This window comes from Stenella coeruleoalba (assembly GCF_951394435.1).
Source record: "Stenella coeruleoalba genome assembly, chromosome: 13".
NCBI lineage: Eukaryota > Metazoa > Chordata > Mammalia > Artiodactyla > Delphinidae > Stenella > Stenella coeruleoalba.
In genome coordinates this window covers 12,106,874-12,127,106 of record NC_137159.1, presented here as the reverse complement: position 1 = coordinate 12,127,106, position 20,233 = coordinate 12,106,874, and the positions used below count along the sequence as shown (strand labels likewise).

General features: G+C 45.0%; 2 protein-coding genes across 2 annotated transcripts in view; one reads left to right on the top strand and one right to left on the bottom strand.

Annotated features, from left to right (window-relative positions):
• TTL (tubulin tyrosine ligase) overlaps nt 1-20,233 on the bottom strand; it is a 74,292-nt gene that overhangs the window by 53,327 nt on the left and 732 nt on the right. The window lies entirely within an intron of this gene.
• Nucleotides 1,400-20,233, top strand: part of LOC307195683 (uncharacterized protein) — a 32,796-nt gene continuing 13,962 nt past the window's right edge. Inside the window, exons 1-3 of the mRNA XM_079940023.1 lie at nt 1,400-1,822; nt 14,390-14,573; nt 15,769-19,284. Of these exons, the coding sequence (XP_079796149.1) occupies nt 1,596-1,822; nt 14,390-14,573; nt 15,769-19,284 (3,927 nt within the window). The 5' untranslated portion in view covers nt 1,400-1,595. The remainder of the gene's footprint in view (nt 1,823-14,389; nt 14,574-15,768; nt 19,285-20,233) is intronic.

Sequence of the window (20,233 nt, the reverse complement as noted above, 5' to 3'; positions counted from 1 at the left end):
TCTGCTGTATAACAAAGTGAATCAGCTATACATATACCTACATCCCCATATCCCCTCCCTCTTGCGTCTCCCTCCCTCCCACCCTCCCTATCCCACCCCTCTAGGTGGTCACAAAGCACCGAGCTGATCTCCCTGTGCTATGCGGCTGCTTCCCACTAGCTATCTATTTTACATTTGGTAGTATATATAAGTCCATGCCACTCTCTCACTTCGTCCCAGCTTCCCCCTCCCTGTGTCCTCAAGTCCATTCTCTACATCTGCATCTTTATTCCTGTCCTGCCCCTAGGTTCTTCAGAACCATTTTTTTTTTAGATTCCATGTATATGAGTTAGCATACAGTATTTGTTTTTCTCTTTCTGACTTACTTCACCCTGCATGACAGTCTCTAGGTCCATCCACCTCATGTCATGCATTTTAGATCTACATATATTTTAAACTCTATAAAATATACCATTATATATGATTATTGTTTTGTATAAGCAATATTGTATGTTACCCTTCTGCTGTTCTTTTTCTTCTGCATTTGTTTCCCTCTTTGGATCATCTTCCTCCTGCCTGATAAACTCCTTTTTTTTCCTTCAGTGCAGTTCCTGCTGGCAACAAATCCCCTTGGTTTTCGTTTGTCTGAAGATGCCTTTGTTTCCTTATTTTTTTTCATAAAAAAAAACACAGTTTACATACAGTAAAATTTACCCTCTTTTAGTGTACAATTCTGCAACTTTTGACAAATGTACACATTTACATAATCACAACAACCAAGATTTAGGACTGTTCTATCACCCCAGCACATTCATTTTTTTAAAAGCATACTTCACTGGGTATACGATTCTAGGTTAGCAATGATTTTCTTTTATCGCTTTAGAGATGCCATTCCATTATCTTCTGTACTCCTTTGTTTCTATAGAGAAGTCACCTGTCAAATTTAATACTGTTCCTTTAGAGATAGAGTGCCTTTTTCTCTGGATGCTCACAAATTTTTTCTCTTTGTGTTTAATTTTTAGCAGTTGGACTATGTAATGTTTCTCAGTGTGAGGTTTTTTTATTATAAAAGTTTTCTTTTTATCTGTTTCCCCCAGCACTGGGCTTCTGAATTGTCCAGGCCCTGTTCCTCAGCCTGTGCCCAGAATAACAAATTCCCCTAAGAAAATAGCCCTCTACACTAACTCATCTCTGAAAGATTCTCTCATTTCTGGAATTTTTTTTTTTTTTTTTTTTTTTTGCGGTTCGCGGGCCTCTCAATGTTGTGGCCTCTCCCGTTGTGGAGCACAGGCTCCGGATGCGCAGGCTCAGCGGCCACGGCTCACGGGCCCAGCCGCTCCGCGGCATGTGGGATCTTCCCGGACCGGGGCACGAACCCGCGTCCCCTGCATCGGCAGGCGGACTCCCAACCACTGCGCCACCAGGGAAGCACCTCATTCCTGGAATTTTAATCTGTCTCATAATCCTTGCTGCCACAGCTCTCTGATGTATTTGGAATATAATTTTTATAATTTATCTGACTTTTCTTAATGTTATAGCAGGCACTTTGACCTGTTGTAATCTATTATGTCTTAACTAGAAGGGCAAGTCTGAGCCTTCCTCTTTTCTTCTCAGCCATGTCATACTTCTGTCCACAGATGGAGTCTTTCCTCTTGGATGACATCGGCTCCATGATACAGAACAAGGCCATTGAGAGAATCATTTCACCAATGACTGTTCAGCTTTGCCATCTGATCATCTCAGTGGAGAGGAAAGACATGGACAATGAAGTATTTGCCTCTTTGGAGAAGATGGCAGAGGAACTGGCTCAAGCTAGTGAAGAGTTTGTGCAAATTGCCCAAAGGTAATAATTTTAAACAACTCAAGCACTTTACTCTGACAAGTTTGCAGAAGAAGAGTATAAATAGAGCCTTATTATAGTCTCCTTAGATACTTTTGGAAAGAAGTCAGGTGTGACAAGTAAATTGATAAAACATAAAGCAAAGCTACTTAATATGTTGTTATTTATTAGTCGGGATGTAATTTCAAAAGGCAAACATTTCAGAATTAGCTGACTGAGTTTTCCACTAAGAATACATGTTTTCATCCAACATGTATTTATCGACCATCTACTAAAGTGTCAGGCACTATTCTAAGTGCTGAAATATAGCATGAATAAGACATTCACAGTCCTTGCTCTCAGGAGCAGTGGATCAAACAGAAAGGAAACATACAACGATATCAACAAGGAAAAGACAAATACATAAATATAAAAGTAAGGAAAGTATAGCTATTTCAGTGAAAAAGAAATAAAAGTGAATTTTAAAATCTGGAATATATATTCAATCTTACTAATCCTCAATAATTCTTTTACCAAACATTTAGCAAACAAAGAAATGAAAATTAAAATGGTAAGATACTATTTTTCTAGCCCAGCATATCAGCAACTATTAAAGAATAATGATAATACTGTGGTGGCAGACATGCGTCGTCTCATATACTCATGATAGAAATGGAAATTGGTGTTTTAGAGGGTAATTTGATAAAATAGATCCAAGACTTTAGAAATATGTACCTGTTGACTCATTAATTCCAATCTTACTAATTTACCCAGAGGACATAGTCACAAATATGAGCTACGATGTATTTACAAGGACATTTGTTGTGTCATTATTTAAAATTGTGAAAAAGGAGAAACAAGCTAAATGACCTAGTTTGGTAAACCATGATATAACCTTATGGTGAAACAATAAAACAAAGTAGATGCTTAAAATGTCAATTAACATTTATTAATTAGGGGAAATATTTGTAGTATTGCTTTACATGGGGAAGCGGGCTATCAAACAAAATTTTTAAGCTAATATAGAGCTAGAATTAATATGAACAGAGAAGGCACCTATCATAATAATAACTGTTCCAGGCAAGGGTCATCAGTGGATGCTAAAATTGGTGGGCAAAAGTTTAATGAGGAGCAGGATATTTGTACTGTCTCTAGTTATCTTCCGGCAGAGTATTTATTATTTACAAAGGGGAAATAGTAGTTTTACAGAGGAGAAGCCTGGCAGATATCACTTTACCCTAGCGATCAAGTTAACATTACTGTTATTGGGACAAAAACACCACCACATGCCCACTGATGTGGGCCATTGAGAAGGACACAGCACCACTTCTGTGGAATCAATTGCCAAGACGTAGAACCTGAATCTATTAATAAAATATCAGGGAGTTTCCTGGTGGTCTAGCGGTTAGAATTCAGCACTTTCACTGCTGTGACCTGAGTTCAGTCCCTGGTCGGGTGACCATGCACGTGGCCAAGTGTATATATATATATATTTATTTATTTATATTTATATATATATCAGAAAAATCCAAATTCAGAGACCTTCTACAAATAAATGGCTTGTATTTTCCATAAAGTGTCAGGGGTCAAGACGAAGTCTCAGGAACTGCTGCAGATTAAAGGAGACTGAGGGGACGTGTATTAGGTTTTTTTTGCTGCAGTAACAAGTTATCACAAACTTAGGGACCTAACGCAATACAGATTTAGTACCTCAGAGTTTTGAAGTTGGTGGGCTTGGCTGGTTCCTCCATTTTTGGTCTCACAGGCAAAATCAAGGTGCCCGTGGGCTGGGCTCTTCTGTAGAGGCTCTGGGAAGAATCCGTTTCCAGGCTCATTCAGGCTGTCCCTTGTGGTCATGGGACTGAGGAGCCCAGTCTCTTGCTGGCTCTCAGCCAGAGGCTCATCTTTGCTCTTCAAGGCTGCCTGCATTCCTGTGGCCCCTCCAGCAATGGCGGGTCAAGGTTGCCCACGCGTCAGACCTCTCTGACTTCCCCTTCTGCCTTATTCTTCTGCTTTAAGGGCTCATGTGATTACTTTGACCCACCTGGATCGTCCAGGATAAGTTCCCTATTTTAAGGTCACCTTAATTGCATCTGCAAAGTCCTTCCCAGCAGTACCCGATTAACACTTGATTGACTTACCAGGGGATGGGACCGTTGGGGTGGGGGCATCTTTAGAACTGCCCACCACAGGACTCGACAATTAACTTTCATACATGTCCTCAGATTGGAAGCAATTAGCAAACTTAGAATATGGATTTTGGATTACGTAATGGCGTTGTACCAATGTTTAATTTTCTGATTAATTTCTGATACTTGTTTTGTGGTTACGAAAGTGAATGTGCTTGTTCTTAGGGAATCCACACTAAATCATTTCAGGGTAAAGAAGCATCATATCTGGAACTTTCCATACACACACACACACATACATACACAAAAAGAGAAAGAATGATAAAGAAAACATGGCAAAATGAGAACAGTTGGTGAATCTCACTGAAGGATATATTGGAGTTTGTTGTATTATTTTCACAAAAATTTTTGGAAGTTTGAAATTATTAAGAGCTACAAAAACATTGTTAAAAAGATACTCATGGGGGCTTCCCTGGTGGCACAGTGGTTAAGAATCCGCCTGCCAATGCAGGGGACACGGGTTCGATCCCTGGCCCGGGAAGATCCCACATGCCGCAGAGCAACTAAGCCCACGCGCCACAACTACTGAGCCTGTGCTCTAGAGCCTGCGAGCCACAACTACTGAGGCTGCGTGCTGCAACTACTGAAGCATGCGCACCTAGAGTCTGTGTTCTGCAACAAGAGAAGCCACCGCAATGAGAAGCCCGCACACTGTAACAAAGAGTAGCCCCCGCTCTCCACAACCAGGGAAAAAGACCACGCACAGCAATGAGGACCAAATGCAGCCAAAATTTAAAAAAAAAAACAAAACAACTCATGCTCAAAAGTTAAGTGAATTAGAAGCAGAGAGGATTCAAAACTGTACGTGAGTCCTCAAAAAACCAAAAATGGAATTACCATGTGATAGAGCAATTCTACTTCTGGTTCTATATTAAAAAGAATTGAAAGCAGGAATTCTAACAGTTATTTGTATACCCGTGTTCACAGCAGTATTATTTTCAATAATCAAAAGGTGGACACAACCCAAGTGTCACTAGACAGATGAATGCATAGACAAAATGTGGTGTACACATACAGGGGAGTATTAGTCTTAAAAAGGAAGGAAATTCTGACACATGCTACATCATGGATGAACCTTGAGGACTTAGTGTTAAGCGAAATAAACCAGGCACTAAAAGACAAATACTTTGTGATTCCACTTATGTGAGGTTCCTACAGTAGTCAAATTCATAGAGACAGAAAGTAGAATGGTGGTTGCCAGGGGTGGTGAGGGGCGGGCTCAGGAAGGGGGAAGATGGGAAGTTATCATTTAATGGGTATGGAATTTCAATTTGAGGGACTTCCCTGGTGGTGCAGTGGATAAGAATCTGCCTGCCAATGCAGGGGACATGGGTTCGAGCCCTGGTCCAGGAAGATCCCACATGCCACAGAGCAACTAAGCCCGTGCGCCACAACTACTGAGCCTGCACTCTAGAGCCCGTGAGCCACAACTGCTGAACCCATGTGCTGCAACTACTGAAGCCCACGTGCCTAGACCTCATGCCTTGCAACAAGAGAAGCCACCACAATGAGAAGCCCACTCACAATGAAGAGTAGCCCCCGCTCGCCGCAACTAGAGAAAGCCCGCGCACAGCAACAAAGACCCAATGCAGCCAAAAATAAATCAAATTAAATTTAAAAAAAAAACAAGAATTTCAATTTGAGATGTTGAAAAACGTTCTGGAGATGGATGGTGGTGATAGTCGCACAACAATGTGAATGTACTTACTGCCACAATAGCTGTGCACTTAAAAATGGGTACGATGGTAAGTTTTATGTTATGTATATTTTAATACACACACACAAGATATGCAGCCAGAGGCACTGTACATGGTGTGACCCCAGTGATGTGAAAGGAAAAAGAATTCATGGAAAGAAACTTGCCAAAATTTTTACAATAATTTACTTAGGAGTTTGAGAATAGAGTGATTTTATACTAATTTAATGCTCTTTTGTACATTCTAAGTTTTTAATGCAATGCATTTTGTAATCACACACAAAAAATCACACAAAACTTTGGGAGAAGTTAACTATCCTTTTTGTCTGCTTCATTATAAATGACTTTGCTGTATCGTCTGTTCCGGGCAATTAAGTTATTTATAAAGGGAATTATCTGTGCTCATGACCGTGGGATACGGTCCAGCCCATCAAATCCGAGCAACACTGCAAATAATTCATATTCTGACTTGGGTTTCGTTCCCTTGGCTTTCGGGGCAGCTCCTCCAGCAGTTCTCAGGAGAGGGCAAATGGAGGCAATCTGTACACAACGTGCTAAGTGTTTCTCTCTGGCTGGCAAGTTCCGGTGTTTCTCTCTGCTGTGTAAGCTCTCAGGAGGCCAGAAGGAACTTGCCACATCAGCAGACCAGCATTGGCATCAGGACGGGGCTACAGGGAAGACCCCACAAGAAGAGGCCAACACAGCATATGTTCCCTTTTGCTTAAAAATGTATCATACGATAAACATTTAGAAAATATGAATGAGATGAGGAAGAAAAGAATTACCCATAAGTCTACAGCCCATAGGTAACCAGTGTGAACATTTGGTATATATTGATTCCAGATATTTTTGCTTTCTCTCTCTCCTTCCCACTCCCTCTTCCCATCCTTTTTTCTTCCCTATCTCTCCATTTTCATTAAAAAAATTCATATAAAGCATATCTATCCATGGATATGCCTGTATATATGTATATGTGTTTACCATACATATATATGATCATACTGGTTGGTAAACAGGGAAGGGTCCGTGGGTTGCACAACCCCACAGGGTACCACTCACCTCAGAGTCTGGGTGAATCGTGCCTTTGGGGCTGTGACTGCACAGTCAGCATGAGCATCACAGCAGCCCTGGGGAAGACGGTTTAACACACCTTCTCTGCTCTCCACTTCCAACTTCAGTCTCTCCTGGACCACACAGTTGGAGATTTTCTAGCTATCTTTCTGATTTCTAGCATAATTATACTGTGGTCCAATAAATATTCTATATGATGTCTCTTCTTTTATGCAGTTATGCATTTTTAAATTATCCCTTTAATGTTCTACACTATGCATGAATTAGTTCATTACAACATGAATCCTTGAGTTTTTAGACTCTAATATAAATTAGTATTGATTTTTTACAAAGGTGTAAAGGCAAATCGGTGGAGGATGGTTAGTCTTTCAACAAATAGTGCTGGAATAATTGGATATTCATATACCAAAAAAATGAACGTTGATACATACTATATTAGATTATATACAAAAATTAACTCAAAATGGATCACAGACCTAAATATAAATCCTAAATCTATAAAAGTTCTAGAAGGAACCATAGGGAAAAAAAGTCTTTGAGATCTTGGATTAAGAACAGATTTCTTAGACATAATGCCAAGTGCATGATCCATAAAAGAACAAATTAGACTTTTTCAAAAAATAAAAAACTTTTGCTCTTCAAAAGAAGAGGATGAAAAGAAGCTACTACTAAGAGAATGAAAAGAAGCCGGAGACTGGGAGAAAATATTTACAAAGCATCTATCTGATAAAGAACTTATATCAAAAATATGTAAAGGGGTTTCCCTGGTGGCGCAGTGGCTGAGAGTCCGCCTGCCGATGCAGGGGACACAGGTTCGTGCCCCGGTCCGGGAAGATCCCACACGCCGCGGAGTGGCTGGGCCCTTGAGCCATGGCCGCTGAGCCTGCGCGTCCAGAGCCTGTGCTCCGCAACGGGAGAGGCCACAACAGTGAGAGGCCCGCGTACCGCAAAATAAATAAATAAATAAATAAAAATAATAGAGTTCAGGTACACACATCACCTCATTTTCCCTAATGTTAACAACTTATATATCCATAGTGCAATTTTCAAAACCAGGAAATTAACATTGATACGATACTATTAACTATACTGTAGACCTCATTCAAACTTCGCCAGTTTTCCTCCTAATGTTCTTTTTCTGTTCCAGGATCGAATTCAGGATCCCACATTGCATTTAATGGTCTCTCCTTAAGATTTTCCAATCTGTGGCAGTTCTTCATTCTTTGTCTTCTATGACCCTGATATTATGATAAGTCTTGGTCAGTTATTTTGCAGTCAGTTATTTAGTACTTTCATATCTATTAATTTGGGTTTGTCAGATTGTTTTGTCATGATTAGATTAGATTGAGGTTATGCATTTTTTGGCAAGAATATCACAGAAGTGATGTGGCCTTCTTTACGCATTCTATCATGATGTTGATCTATCTTATTACTAGTGATTTTAAACTTTATCATTTAGTTGAGTGGCTAACTAACCGATAGATTTCTCCACTATTTTTCCTTTTGTAATTCATAAGTGTCTTGGAGTAATTTCTGTAACTGTTCTGTTTCTCTTCAAACTTTCATCCATTTACCCATTAGTGTATCTTGCCTGTAAGAATTGTTACTGTGATGTTTGCCTAATAATTTTTAAAATTTCTCTCATTTCTTCTACGTGTATGAACTGGAATTCTTCTGTACAGAAATAATATCCTTTCTCCCTCATTTATTTATTCAATTATATGTATATATTCAATGATTTATACTGGATATTTATTTCGTTCTATGGCTTATAATCCAATACTGTCATTATTTTACTGTTTAATTCATTCCAGTTTCGGTCATCGGGAGTTCCTTCCAATCAGCTCCTGTGTCCTTTTGAAAATGTCTCCATTTTTTTAAAGCACCCACTTATTTTTCAGACTCATCTTGTATTTTTCCAGCCTGAGCCCTGGAATTAACTTCTTCCCCCAAAGAACCCTGGTTTCCTTTACTGAAGGATAAGAGCATTTAGAAACCAAGATCTGGGCTTTAAATATACTCATTACTACTGGTGTGTCATTGCTCCTTGGGCCTCTCAGCAGACAGAGCTAAGAAATATATGTATGTATCCTAATCCATGGGCACACATACATTGACTATTTATTTCTATGTCTCCGAATGCATATATATATATATATATATATATATATAATCGCATATTCATATCTCCAAGTCCAATCCAACCCTACAAGGTTCTTTCTTATCTTCTCCTTTCCTTCTTTGCAGCTTCTTTTTCCAACAAATGAGAATCCTGGTTCTCATTACCCACAATATATCCATTTATTTTCAGCCCTATACACGTGAAGGAATTGCAAATTTAACCTGTAACCATATGAGAAACAGATTACTAGAGGGAAGCATTTTTATGTAGCTCTTACCGTTTTTATCCTGACCCTGTCCTGCAAAAATATTGTTCTCTAGAGTTAATTAGGTTAGTTTTTTTCTTCCCCATCCCCTTCAGTGTTATTCATTTGAAATCATATTCGTTTTCTACTGCTGCATTACAAATTACCACCAGTTTAGCTGCTGAAAACAACACCAATTTATCATCTCACAGTGTCTGTGGGTCAGGAGTCTGGGCCTGGGGTAGCTGGTCTGCTGCTGTGAGTCTCATCTGGCTGGGTGAGCCAGATGACCCAGGTGTCAGGTGGGCCCCAGTCTCATCTGAGGCTCAGGTCCCCTTCCAAGCTCACTGGTTGCTGGCAGTATTCAGTTCTCTGGGATTGGAGAACTGAGGCCCTGAGATATGGCCCTCTCCGCAATGTGGCAATTTGCTTCTTCAAGGCTAACAGGAGAGTGTCTCTGCTCCTTCAGATCTGTCTCTTCAATAAGGACCCACTCACCCTTTTAAGGGCTCCTCTGCTTTGGTCAAGCCAGCCCAAGATAATCCTCCTTTGATTAACTCAAGCCAATGATTAGGGGCCTTAATTACATCAACAAACCCCTTTTTCCTATAAGATAACATAATCACAGGCTGCCATCCCGTCCTATTCACAGGTCCCACCCACACTCAAGGGGAGGCCATTACCCGGGGTGTGTACACCAGAGGATGAGAGCCTTGCTGGCGATCTTAGAATTCTGACAACCTCAGTGATTAGTTAGGTTCATTTGTTACTTTTCATATTTTATTTTGTGATTTCCCCACATTCTGGTTAATTTCGACACATGTATCTTTTTTTTTTGGCGGTACGCGGGCCTCTCACTGTTGTGGCCTCTCCCGTTGCGGAGCACAGGCTCCGGACGCGCAGGCTCAGCGGCCATGGCTCACGGTCCCAGCCGCTCCGTGGCATGTGGGATCTTCCCGGACCGGGGCACGAACCCGTGTCCCCTGCATCGGCAGGCGGACTCTCAACCACTGCGCCACCAGGGAAGCCCTCGACACATGTATCTTTAATATCTTCTTTCTTACATGAAGGGTATGTTACAGATATTGTTGTGCACTTTGATTATTTTACTTAATATATCATGGAGATCACACATACCATTTCATAGAAATTTTCCTTACTTTTTTATATGGAGTTGTATAATAACTCCATTGTGTGTATGAACGCACCATAATTTATTCAACCACTGTTGTATGAATGCACATGTAGGTTGTTTCCAATATTTGAAATTATAAACAATGCTGCAGTAAACAACCTTGTGCATATGTACTTTCATATTGTTGGAGGTGGTCGATTCTTTGTAGTGAGATTTCTGGGTTGAAATATATTATATATTACATGTTGGATCTATTGAAATATAATTAGGTTATTAGCCCTTTGTAGTGTATGTTAGGTTATGTTATTAATCCAAAACACATACACTATTAAGTGATAAAAGCAAAGTGTATGGTGCAGAGTTATATCATTAGGTTTATAAACATTGAATATATTATACATTAAGGTTAGTAACTTTGTCTGTCATATATATTGCAAAAATCTTTTCCCAGCTTACTGTATGTCTTTTGACATTTTAGGTGTGTTTTTTTTTTTTTGCCATGGAAATTTAAAAATTTTATGTAGTTAAATTTATCAACCTATTCTTTTATTGCCTTTTGGTTTTGAGTCATAGTTACAAAGGTTTTCTCACACCAAGATTAAAGAAGAATTCACTCACATTTTCTTCTAGTACTTGTATAGTTTTGATTTTATATTCAGATTGCCTAATCTACTCAGAGTTCAGTCTTGTGTATGGCTTAAGATAGGAATCTCACTTTATATTTTTCCAGATGTCTACTCAGTTGTCCCAGCACTATTTATTTATGTATTTATTACTTTTTTGGTCACGCAGCTTGTGGGATCTCAGTGCTCTGACCAGGGATTGAACCCCGGCCACGGCAGTGGAAGTGCCGAATCCTAACCACTAGACCACCAGGGAACTCCCCCAGCACTATTTATTATAAAGTCTATCTTCACCAAAATAATTTGAGATGCTACCTTTATCTTTTCATGTGGGCTAATTAAAAAAAAACTGAATACAATACATAATGTATGCAAATTGTAGTATTGTCTCCTTCCAGAGAGAATTTAATTTTATTCTGATGGGCAGTTAAAGTAGGGAGAGGTCACTCTTCTCCAATCAAAACCTTAAGATGCTTCAAGACTAGTTTCAGTCTTTGTTAGGAGATGTCTATTTCCAGTTCTTACTTCTAAGGTGTAGCCTTTTGCGGTCTCAGCTGAAATCCTGGGATACTCATCAGGTTTCCTTCACATTGATGAGACCCAAACTCTAATTTTTATTTTCTCAGTACCATGAGACTACTGAAGTCTTGGCATGACTGCTACTTTTTACATGGCTTTTGTGCCTCTTGGCCTGCGTTACTTGGGAATAAATCTTGGCTGCCTTGGTTGATCTCTAGCACCTGAAAGTATCTGGGTTTTTAAAAATATTTCATCCATCTTTTACCAGTGTTCTTGGTGGGAAGGTTGGTCTGATACTCTCATGGCTTGAAGCAAAAGTTTGAGAATACTTACTATTTTATTTATTTATTATTTTTGGCTGCATCGGGTCTTACTTGTGGCACACAGGATCTTCGTTGAGGCATGCGGGATTTTTCGTTGCAGCGTGTGGGCTCTTCGTTGTAGCACGTGGGCTTCTCTCTAGCTGTGTTGCGTGGGCTCTGTAGTTTGCGGCACTCGAGATCAGTTGCCCCGTGGCATGAGGGATCTTAGTTCGCCGACCAGGGATCAAACCCACGTCCCTTGCATTGGAAGGCGGATTCTTTACCACTGGACCACCAAGGAAGTCCCAAGAATATCTACTATTATGACTCAATTATTGATCTGAAAGAGCAAGCTATCAATATAATCCGGCCAAAGAGCAAAAGCAGAAAGATATAGAAATCACACATGTAAAATACAGTAGAATTGAAGGACAGATCCAGGAGACCCAATTTTCAGATAATGGGGCTTCTAGAAGGAGAAACATGAAGAGATTGAGGAGAGGCAATAATTAAACAAATAATAGAAGAAAATTTCTCTGAGCCAAGTAATGACCCATATCTGTACAGAAAAACTGCTCCCTGGGTTCTGGGTGAGATTGCAGAGGAAAGATATATATAAAGCGTATGTTGACATAATTCCTGAACTCTTGGTGCTTCCAGACAAAAGAAAAACAAATTACTTATAAAGGAAGGTCAATTAGACTGGTATCAAATAGACTGGCTTCATATTTCTCACCTGTAACTCTGGAGGCCAGAAGATGCTGGTAACAAGTCTATGGGCTGTGAAGAGGAAAGGCCTGCCATTAAGAACGCTCTACCCAGACACCTCATCATTAACCTGAAACAGGAAGTATATGAATGCAGATAAGCAAGGATTTAGTGACCATATCACCATGTACCCCAAGTCAAGAAATCAAGAAAACCCAGGGCTTCCCTGGTGGCGCAGTGGTTGAGAGTCCGCCTGCCGATGCAGGGGACATGGGTTTGTGCCCCGGTCCGGGAGGATCCCACATGCCGTGGAGCGGCTAGGCCTGTGAGCCATGGCCGCTAAGCCTGCGCGTCCGGATCCTGTGCTCTGCAATGGGAGAGGTCACAGCAGTGAGAGGCCCGCGTACCACAAAAAAAAAAAAAAAAAAAAAGAAAACCCAGAAAAATACTGATAAACAACACAAACATAAACCAAAGATCTCAATATAAGGGAAGATGAAGAAGAACAGAAATTTGTAAAGGATAATAGTACTGCATCTTGGAATGGTTAAGAATCAAAATTCTTGAAAGAGAGATGCAAATGCTAAGGGAAATTCTAACTGAGGCTTCAAATTCAAAACATTAAACTACCTCAGCCGAATCTAAAAGGAGGGAAGAGAGTGAGGGGAGAAAGGATTGAAAAATGTTCCAAAGGTCTCAGGAAGAGGGAGGAGAGTTGGGAAGGTCAGCAGGTCATCGGAAGATTCATTTGGGCAGATCACTGCAGAGTTTCTATTCCGTGTGAAGTAGCTGGTACTCAAGGTCATATATTTGAACACAGCTATTAATTGCCTTAAGACTGGACTCCACAACCTCATTTCACATATACAACCCTGACTCTTGACTGCTATGTTTCTCTCCCATGAGAAAGCCCAGGAAGTTAGCAAGTGTGTGAGGGCCCCAGCTCTGCAACTGAACAGCTGCCCGGATGTGGCACAGTCATATTTATGGGCTGAGCGGCCTGAGTGTCACATTTACGGGCCGAGCAGCTGATGTGCAAATTCTCCGCAAGGAGTCCAAAGTAAAGTAAGGGAAGACAAAAGCTGTCACATATCCTCTCCAATATTCCTTTCCCCCAGCGTTTCGACATTTTGCTGCGCTGGGTGTTTTGGGTTCGTGTGATTCTGCACACCGGGAACTTGGGATATTTTACATGAGGGTAGCTGGATTGTTTGGGGCAGGAAAAAATGAGGGGCATTGAAATCAGCTGCCATTAGGTAAGGGACCAAAAGCTGAGAGGAGCTTCTCTGAGATCACTCAAGCTGGCACTCCTGTGTCCTCCCAGCCTGCAAGTCCAAAGGCACAGAACTCAGCCTCATTTGCAAAGAATAACCATTATATGGTCAGGCGGGAGGCGGGGTGGGACTTTTCTTGTTTTGTTTTGTGTGGTTAGGGATTATTAGTGAAAAAGAAATGTTTGCAGTCACGTGGACAAAAACAGCTGCTGTGGACATCTGCGTTCATGGAAACTGATTTTTGTTACACAAAACATCTCCTCCTGATAACATGGATTGCAGTGAGATTCTAGATAGTTCTTCCTTACAAAAAGAGGCTTATTGTTTCCTGTAGTAATTATATGTGTTCACTGCAGAGAAAATGAGAGCAATTCAGAAAGGAACAAAGCATATTTTAAGACGCCAAGATAGAACCACAGTTTGATGATTATCCTTCTCGATAAATGGTTCTCGATGTAGATCTACACTTAATTGAAAACAAATTAAATCTTGCCATACACACTATTCTGTAGTTTGGTTTTATTCACTCAATATCACATCTTGGAGAGGCTTCTGTCACTTACATATAGACCTACGTCACCACTTTAATGGCTTCATAGTGCTCTGTAACTCCTACGCGTCACAGTTTCCTTACTGGGATGTTTCTTTTTTGTAACATTACATTCATGGAGTGTTGGTAAATGCTAAGCAAAGAACATGTCTGTCCAGGCTGGCGGGAGACTCTGAGGAAGTGTGGCTCCAGGAGGAAATGGGGGTTGCGGCGGAGTCTCTGATCCTGTCTTCAAGGAATATCACGCTGGTAGCTCAGAAGCTCCATCTTCAGCCGGAATGTCAGAGCCACCAGGAGGAGCTAGTGACCACAGCTCAGCACATCCTGGTAGACACCACGAAGGTGAGGCTGATGTCAGAGCTGGCTGGCCCGTTGGTCTGGACAGAGAGCTCATTGCTGGGAAGCATGGACGGGGCATGTCATTCCCACAAGGGATGCCCACCCCAGAGAGAGAAACCTGCCCAAGTTTATGCCAAGATCGCAGAGTTCATTACCAATTTAATAAATGCTCATTGTGGAAGCTGCCATAGGGAGCTGGGTAGACGTACTGAGTCTCTGTTCTTAAACCCACATGCAACCCCTGATCCCCCACACTTGGCCACCAAACCGTAATGATAAGGGATGCATTTCCCTCCCTACCCATGGCCAGGAGCTACCTGGGGAGAAGCTACCAAAACCTGCGCAACTCTCAGCCTATTTGGCTAACTTGCTGTATTGCCTTACACCTGGGAGGATCTCAGGGGCCAGGATAACCCCTCAGCCTCCAAATACTCCCCATTCTCCATCCTGACATTCCACCATCTGTCACAACTCTTTTAGCTCAGTACATCGCTCCCTGTTACAACGTTATATGCCTCAACTATTATCAAATATTAATATATTAATAATGTTCATCATTTAAACTTTAATACTGTGCGTTATTGGGAGGGGGTGTAGTTGTAATGTAACAGATCCTCATTAAAGAAAGATTGAAATGGGGAGATGAGAGAGGCACAGCCAGAGGGCTTTGGCACCTGCTGCTGGGAGGAGGAGAGGGGAAGAAGGGCAGGCTCTTGGAAGTGGTTGGGTACCAGCTCTGTTGAAGGGGATGAACAGAGCAGTCAGGGGGCGACAGAGTCAGACCAGGAAAGATTTCTTAGAGGCACTTCTTGGACAGGCCATCTCGCCAGCCCCCATCATCCTCATGCAAACAGTAAGTGCTTCCTAAACACTCTTTCGTTCGTGATGTGTTGGTTACCACGTGGACGGTTGACTGCTCCTCCTGTAATGTGAAGAGAAGGGCTCTTCAAAGCCAGATTGGACCCCACATTAAATGTAGCTCAATTTAGAGGGGTTTACATTTTCAGTTAAGCCAAATGTTTTCTTTAAACGTCACTCTTAGGTGACATCGTCATCATTATTATTACTATTATTATCTCTGAGATTCTCTTTAGTCTTTATTTGCACAATGGGGGTAAAGCAGCTGCCGTTGCTCTCGCTTCGGCTCCAGAAACGTGTAGGCATTTTTCAGCTTCTCTTCCCCCGATTGCCCAAACAGGTCCTGCTGCTGGAAGACGCGGCGACGGCGAGGAAGATGGTGCGAGCGGCGGGCTGGTGCCTGACTTGCCTGGACGCGCTGGAAGCGGCGGGCGACGCGGCCTCGCTGCGCGGCCCCTTCGCCGACCTGGCGGTGGCGCTGCAGAGCCTGGGCGGCCTGACAGCGCGCGGATCCGAGGAGCGCCTGGGCCGGGCCAGCCGCCTGCTGCGGGGCTGCGTCCCTGTGCTGCTTGTGGCCGCCCGCGGCCACCTCCGGCGTCCCCGCGACCCGCGGCTGGCCGCCTCCCGGCGCCACGTCTTCGCTCTGGCCAGGAAGACCTTGGGCGAGCTCCTAGGGCGCCTGGAGCCCGGCGCCGCCCCAGCGGCCCGCGCCCCGCACGGCGCGCTCCCTCGGAGCCTGCGGCAGCTGCGGGAGCTGCTGGCGGCGCCCGGACCCGAGCGGCTGCGCGGCGGGCTGGACGCGCCGCTGGCAGCCGTGGTCTGGCACTGCATGCGCCTGGCCGCCTGCTCCCCGCCGCCCGAGCGCCTGCGCCTAGTGGCCCGTTGCCGCCGGCTGCTGGAGCTGCGGAGTGCCGGCGTCCGGCGCCTGGACCCGATTGACGGGCCTCCGGGGACGGGCGGGAACAGCCAGGAGCTGGGGGAGGAGTGCGCAGCGCTGTGGGCCGCGACTGAGGACCTCTCCCAGGGGGTCCGCACCGGGCTGCTGCGCCAGATCCTGGACACGTTCACCGACACGCAAAGCCCTCTTCAAAGGCTGGTCCGGGCCGCCTTGGCCACTCCCTCAGTCTCCTCCCGGTGCGATGGCGAGGCGTTGCCTGAGAGCCTCCAGCTTCTCCTCGCTGCTTTCCACGACCAGGCCAACCAGATGCTCAGAGTGGCTCACTTGGTCTTGGTTTGCTGCCCACGACAGCAAACTGGCGAAGACATGGAGGCCACCATGGCAGGCCTTTGGGGGCTCGTGGTCAGAGTGCGACAGCTTTTCTCACCAAGCCCCCAAGGGTCTGGTCTGGACTGGAGCCCTGCTGCCCTGCAGGCCCTGCTTCGGGAGTGGGCCAGGGCATCTGAAGGCTTATTAGCATGTTTTGATGATGTTCTCGATATTCCTGAGTTCCTGAGTGTGTCCATTCAGGAAATGACCAAGCACTTGGACTTTTTTACATGGGCTTTGAGGTGTGGAGATTCCAGAGAGTTTGCTCCACTTGTGGCATATTTACAGGGTCGAGGGACACACATAGTGCAGGTGATGAGCAGGTATGTGGACCAAGATCGAGATCCTATTTTCCGGAATGGCCTGAGAGTCTTGATCCAGCAGCTGGAGCAATCCTCCCGGGTCCTGGGTGAGGCTGGAGAACACTGTTCAGGTGGGCACGGCTCTCAGGACACAGATGCGCTATTAACCTTGGCGAAACATGTGATCTCTTCAGCTCAGAGCATCCGAGAGGGGCTGGATGGAACTAACCACCCAGATATCCTCAGTCCCCTTCGGGACCAAGTCCAGAGGTTTGACATGGCTGAGAGACAGCCTTATTTCATTCTCTCCAGCCTCCAGGATTGCACAGCTCCTGCACTGAAACACCAAAGGGAGCCTGGGCTGAGGAAAAGCGACCAGGGCACCTCCTATCCACCTAGGGATCATCTTTTTTGCCCCTGGATTTTTGACACCGGTCTACAGAAGGTGGGCTCTCCACTCTCTGCCATCAGCAAACCCATGCTTGCTGTAGACAGCCTGAGCCACCAGGGAGTGACCTCGGCTCACACCATCCTGCAGGACCAGGATGCAGCTGTGGAGGCAGCTCAGGAGGCCCTGGCTGGAGAGGGACCACTGGGGTCAGAGACGATGACTGGACTCCAAGAAATCCCATCACTGGCACCTTCTATTATTGACCTAGCAAGGGAGATAGAACATTGCACAACTGCTAGAACGGACAGGCTGCTGGAAGTGGCTCTCCAACTGTCTGGGAAGTCCAGGGAAACCAGGCAAAGTTTGGTAGCCATAGCTGGTGACTGGTATTCTCTGTGTCAACAGCTGTTTTGCAACAACCCAGCAGCTGATTTTCAAGAGAACATGACAGTGTTCATGGAGCTTCAGCAGAACTTAGCCTCAATGGTTCAACTAGCAGTCAAAAGTGGACCCATGGATTCGGGTAAGAAGGATTCTGACTCAGCTGGGCACCCAGAAGCGCACTTACAAGTGCAAGGCAGATTGGAGGAGGCGGAGACCCATGCCAAACAGCTTTTGGACAAAGTTCTGGCCTCTGATGGTTTCCAAGCCCCCAGGTCGTGGGAGGAGAGCATTGAGGATGGGTGCCTTCTATGGTCAGTGGCTGTCCAAGACCTGCTCCAGTGCCTGGAGAGGCTCAGCGGGAGACAAGGCCTGTTCCTACTGCCCCTGCGACAGGCTGTGAAGGACCAGCAGGGGCTGCAGGAAGGGTTGGCTCAGGCAGCAGATGTTTCTCAAAGGCTCCAAGAGGCTGCTAGGCTGTCTTCTCTTCTGTGTGGGGATGAGCAGGTAAAGAGTGAGATCTCCTTTCTGTGCAGGGAGGTTCATGTGCTCACAGATGCTCTGCTGGATGTGGCACAGATCCTGGCCTCCTTCCCCAAACCATCTCCCAGCCTGTCCACCCGCTTTGAACTTCTCTGCTTGGAGCTCACCCTTCAAGCCAAGGCCCTGACTGGCCACCTCAGCAGCATCAATGCAGACTATGAACGTGTCCTCCAAGGTGCCTTCTGCCCAAGGCTCTCTGTCTGCAAAGACCCCCAGACCCAGCCAGAAGGCTCTCTGGAAAGAATGGTGTCTGGTATCCAAGCTGTGCAGGGAATTGTGGCTGGAGGTCAGGAGTCTGGGCCCTGCCAGGAAGACCTTCTCATGGCTCTGGAGAGCATTCTCGTCCTCACCAAGGAGGTAGCCCAGCGGGTCCCTGTGCTCCGAGAATGCCCAGAGGACTGGCTTCAGCAGGAGTGGGCAGCCAAGGCCCACCATGCTGTGGCCCAGCTCCAGGCCTGGAAAGGTGGTCACACCAAGGCTTGGAGACTCCTGGCCCAGTGCTTGAAGCCCAGTGATGAAGAGGACCCCACCCAGCCCCAGCTCCACCGTGGGGAGGGTGCACCAGGAGCCGCTGAAGCCAGCAGTGTAGATTCCCAGGGTGCTGCTCCAAGAGACACCGCAGGGAGCTCAGTGGGGACCTGTACTCCGGATCCAGGCATCACCGGGACAGCCGCAGACCTGGGCACGGTAGGAATCACCGGGACAGCCGCAGACCTGGGCACGGTAGGAAAGTCAGCATCTCTCCTTCTCCCCCACCTCAGCCTTCTTTCTGGTCACCAAAGCCCCCCGTCAAGTTCCAGAAAAAGCTCTCTTGGTGCCCACGTGTGTCATTCACATCTGGCAGGCAGCACAGGGCACCCTTTGAGAATCCAAGGTCAGGAACCACACTGCCTGCACTGTGTCTGCCTCTACCATTTCCAAGTTCTGAGACCTCAGAGAAGTTTCTTAGCTATTTTGGACTTTAAGATCCTAGTCTAGAAAATGGGAACATTGATACTTTCCTGGCAGAGGGTTGATGAAAGCATCCATGGAAAATACTTGCACTTGCCTGGAACATAATTAGTACGCTGTGGTAGGGCCTGTAATGATTGACTTCCATGAAGTTTTTCGCATGGCCCCATCTGGAGGGGGTTCCCCTTGCTGTGACTGACAGCACTCCTCCTGTGGATCCGGCTACTTCATGCCACCTTGACCTCCAGATGTTACCTCCCTGCTCCAGTCAGGGGTTCTTTGGTTTGCAAGTGGCCGGAGTCCAACTTGAATCCTCGTAGGCAAAAAGAAAGATCTACCGGAAGGCTTCTGGGTCTGTTGAACACCTTCCACGTATAGTCGTTTCCTTCTGGGGCACCAGACAATGTGAGGGATTGTGGAGCCCAAACATTTGATTTACTTAACATCAACCGTGGGAGATATAATAGGTTGGCAGTGACCGCCCAAGAAGTTCCCAGGTAGATGTGCTCAGCCCAGCGTTTTGTGCATAACCTGATCTGTCCCCTTCGTGACCTTATGCTTGGCTGCCCAGACTCCCCCCCAAACCTTTCCCTGGGCTTTCTTCCAAGATAAAGTGGACCAGACAATGTGTTTCTCCACCCCATTACCCTTTACTTCATCTTTCTCATTAAAATGTCATTACCATGAGAAAGGCCCTGTTCCCAGATTCGCAGGGAGCCGGGCAGGCACAGTTCCCTTGCCCCTGCAGCCTAAGCCCTCTTTGCTCTGCCTCCCGCTGTCTTCTCATCTCTCCTGTTCTGTGGCTCCTGGTCTCATGAGTTCAGACATCCTGCCAGCTCCCCCGATCTGTTTTTCCACAGGGTCTTTCTGACACATACTTAATGCCGCTGACTTCACTGACAACACATTCTGTTTCTCTCTCAGTTCAGCTGACACAGTCCCTTTCTCAGCAAAACCTCCCGACACGAGC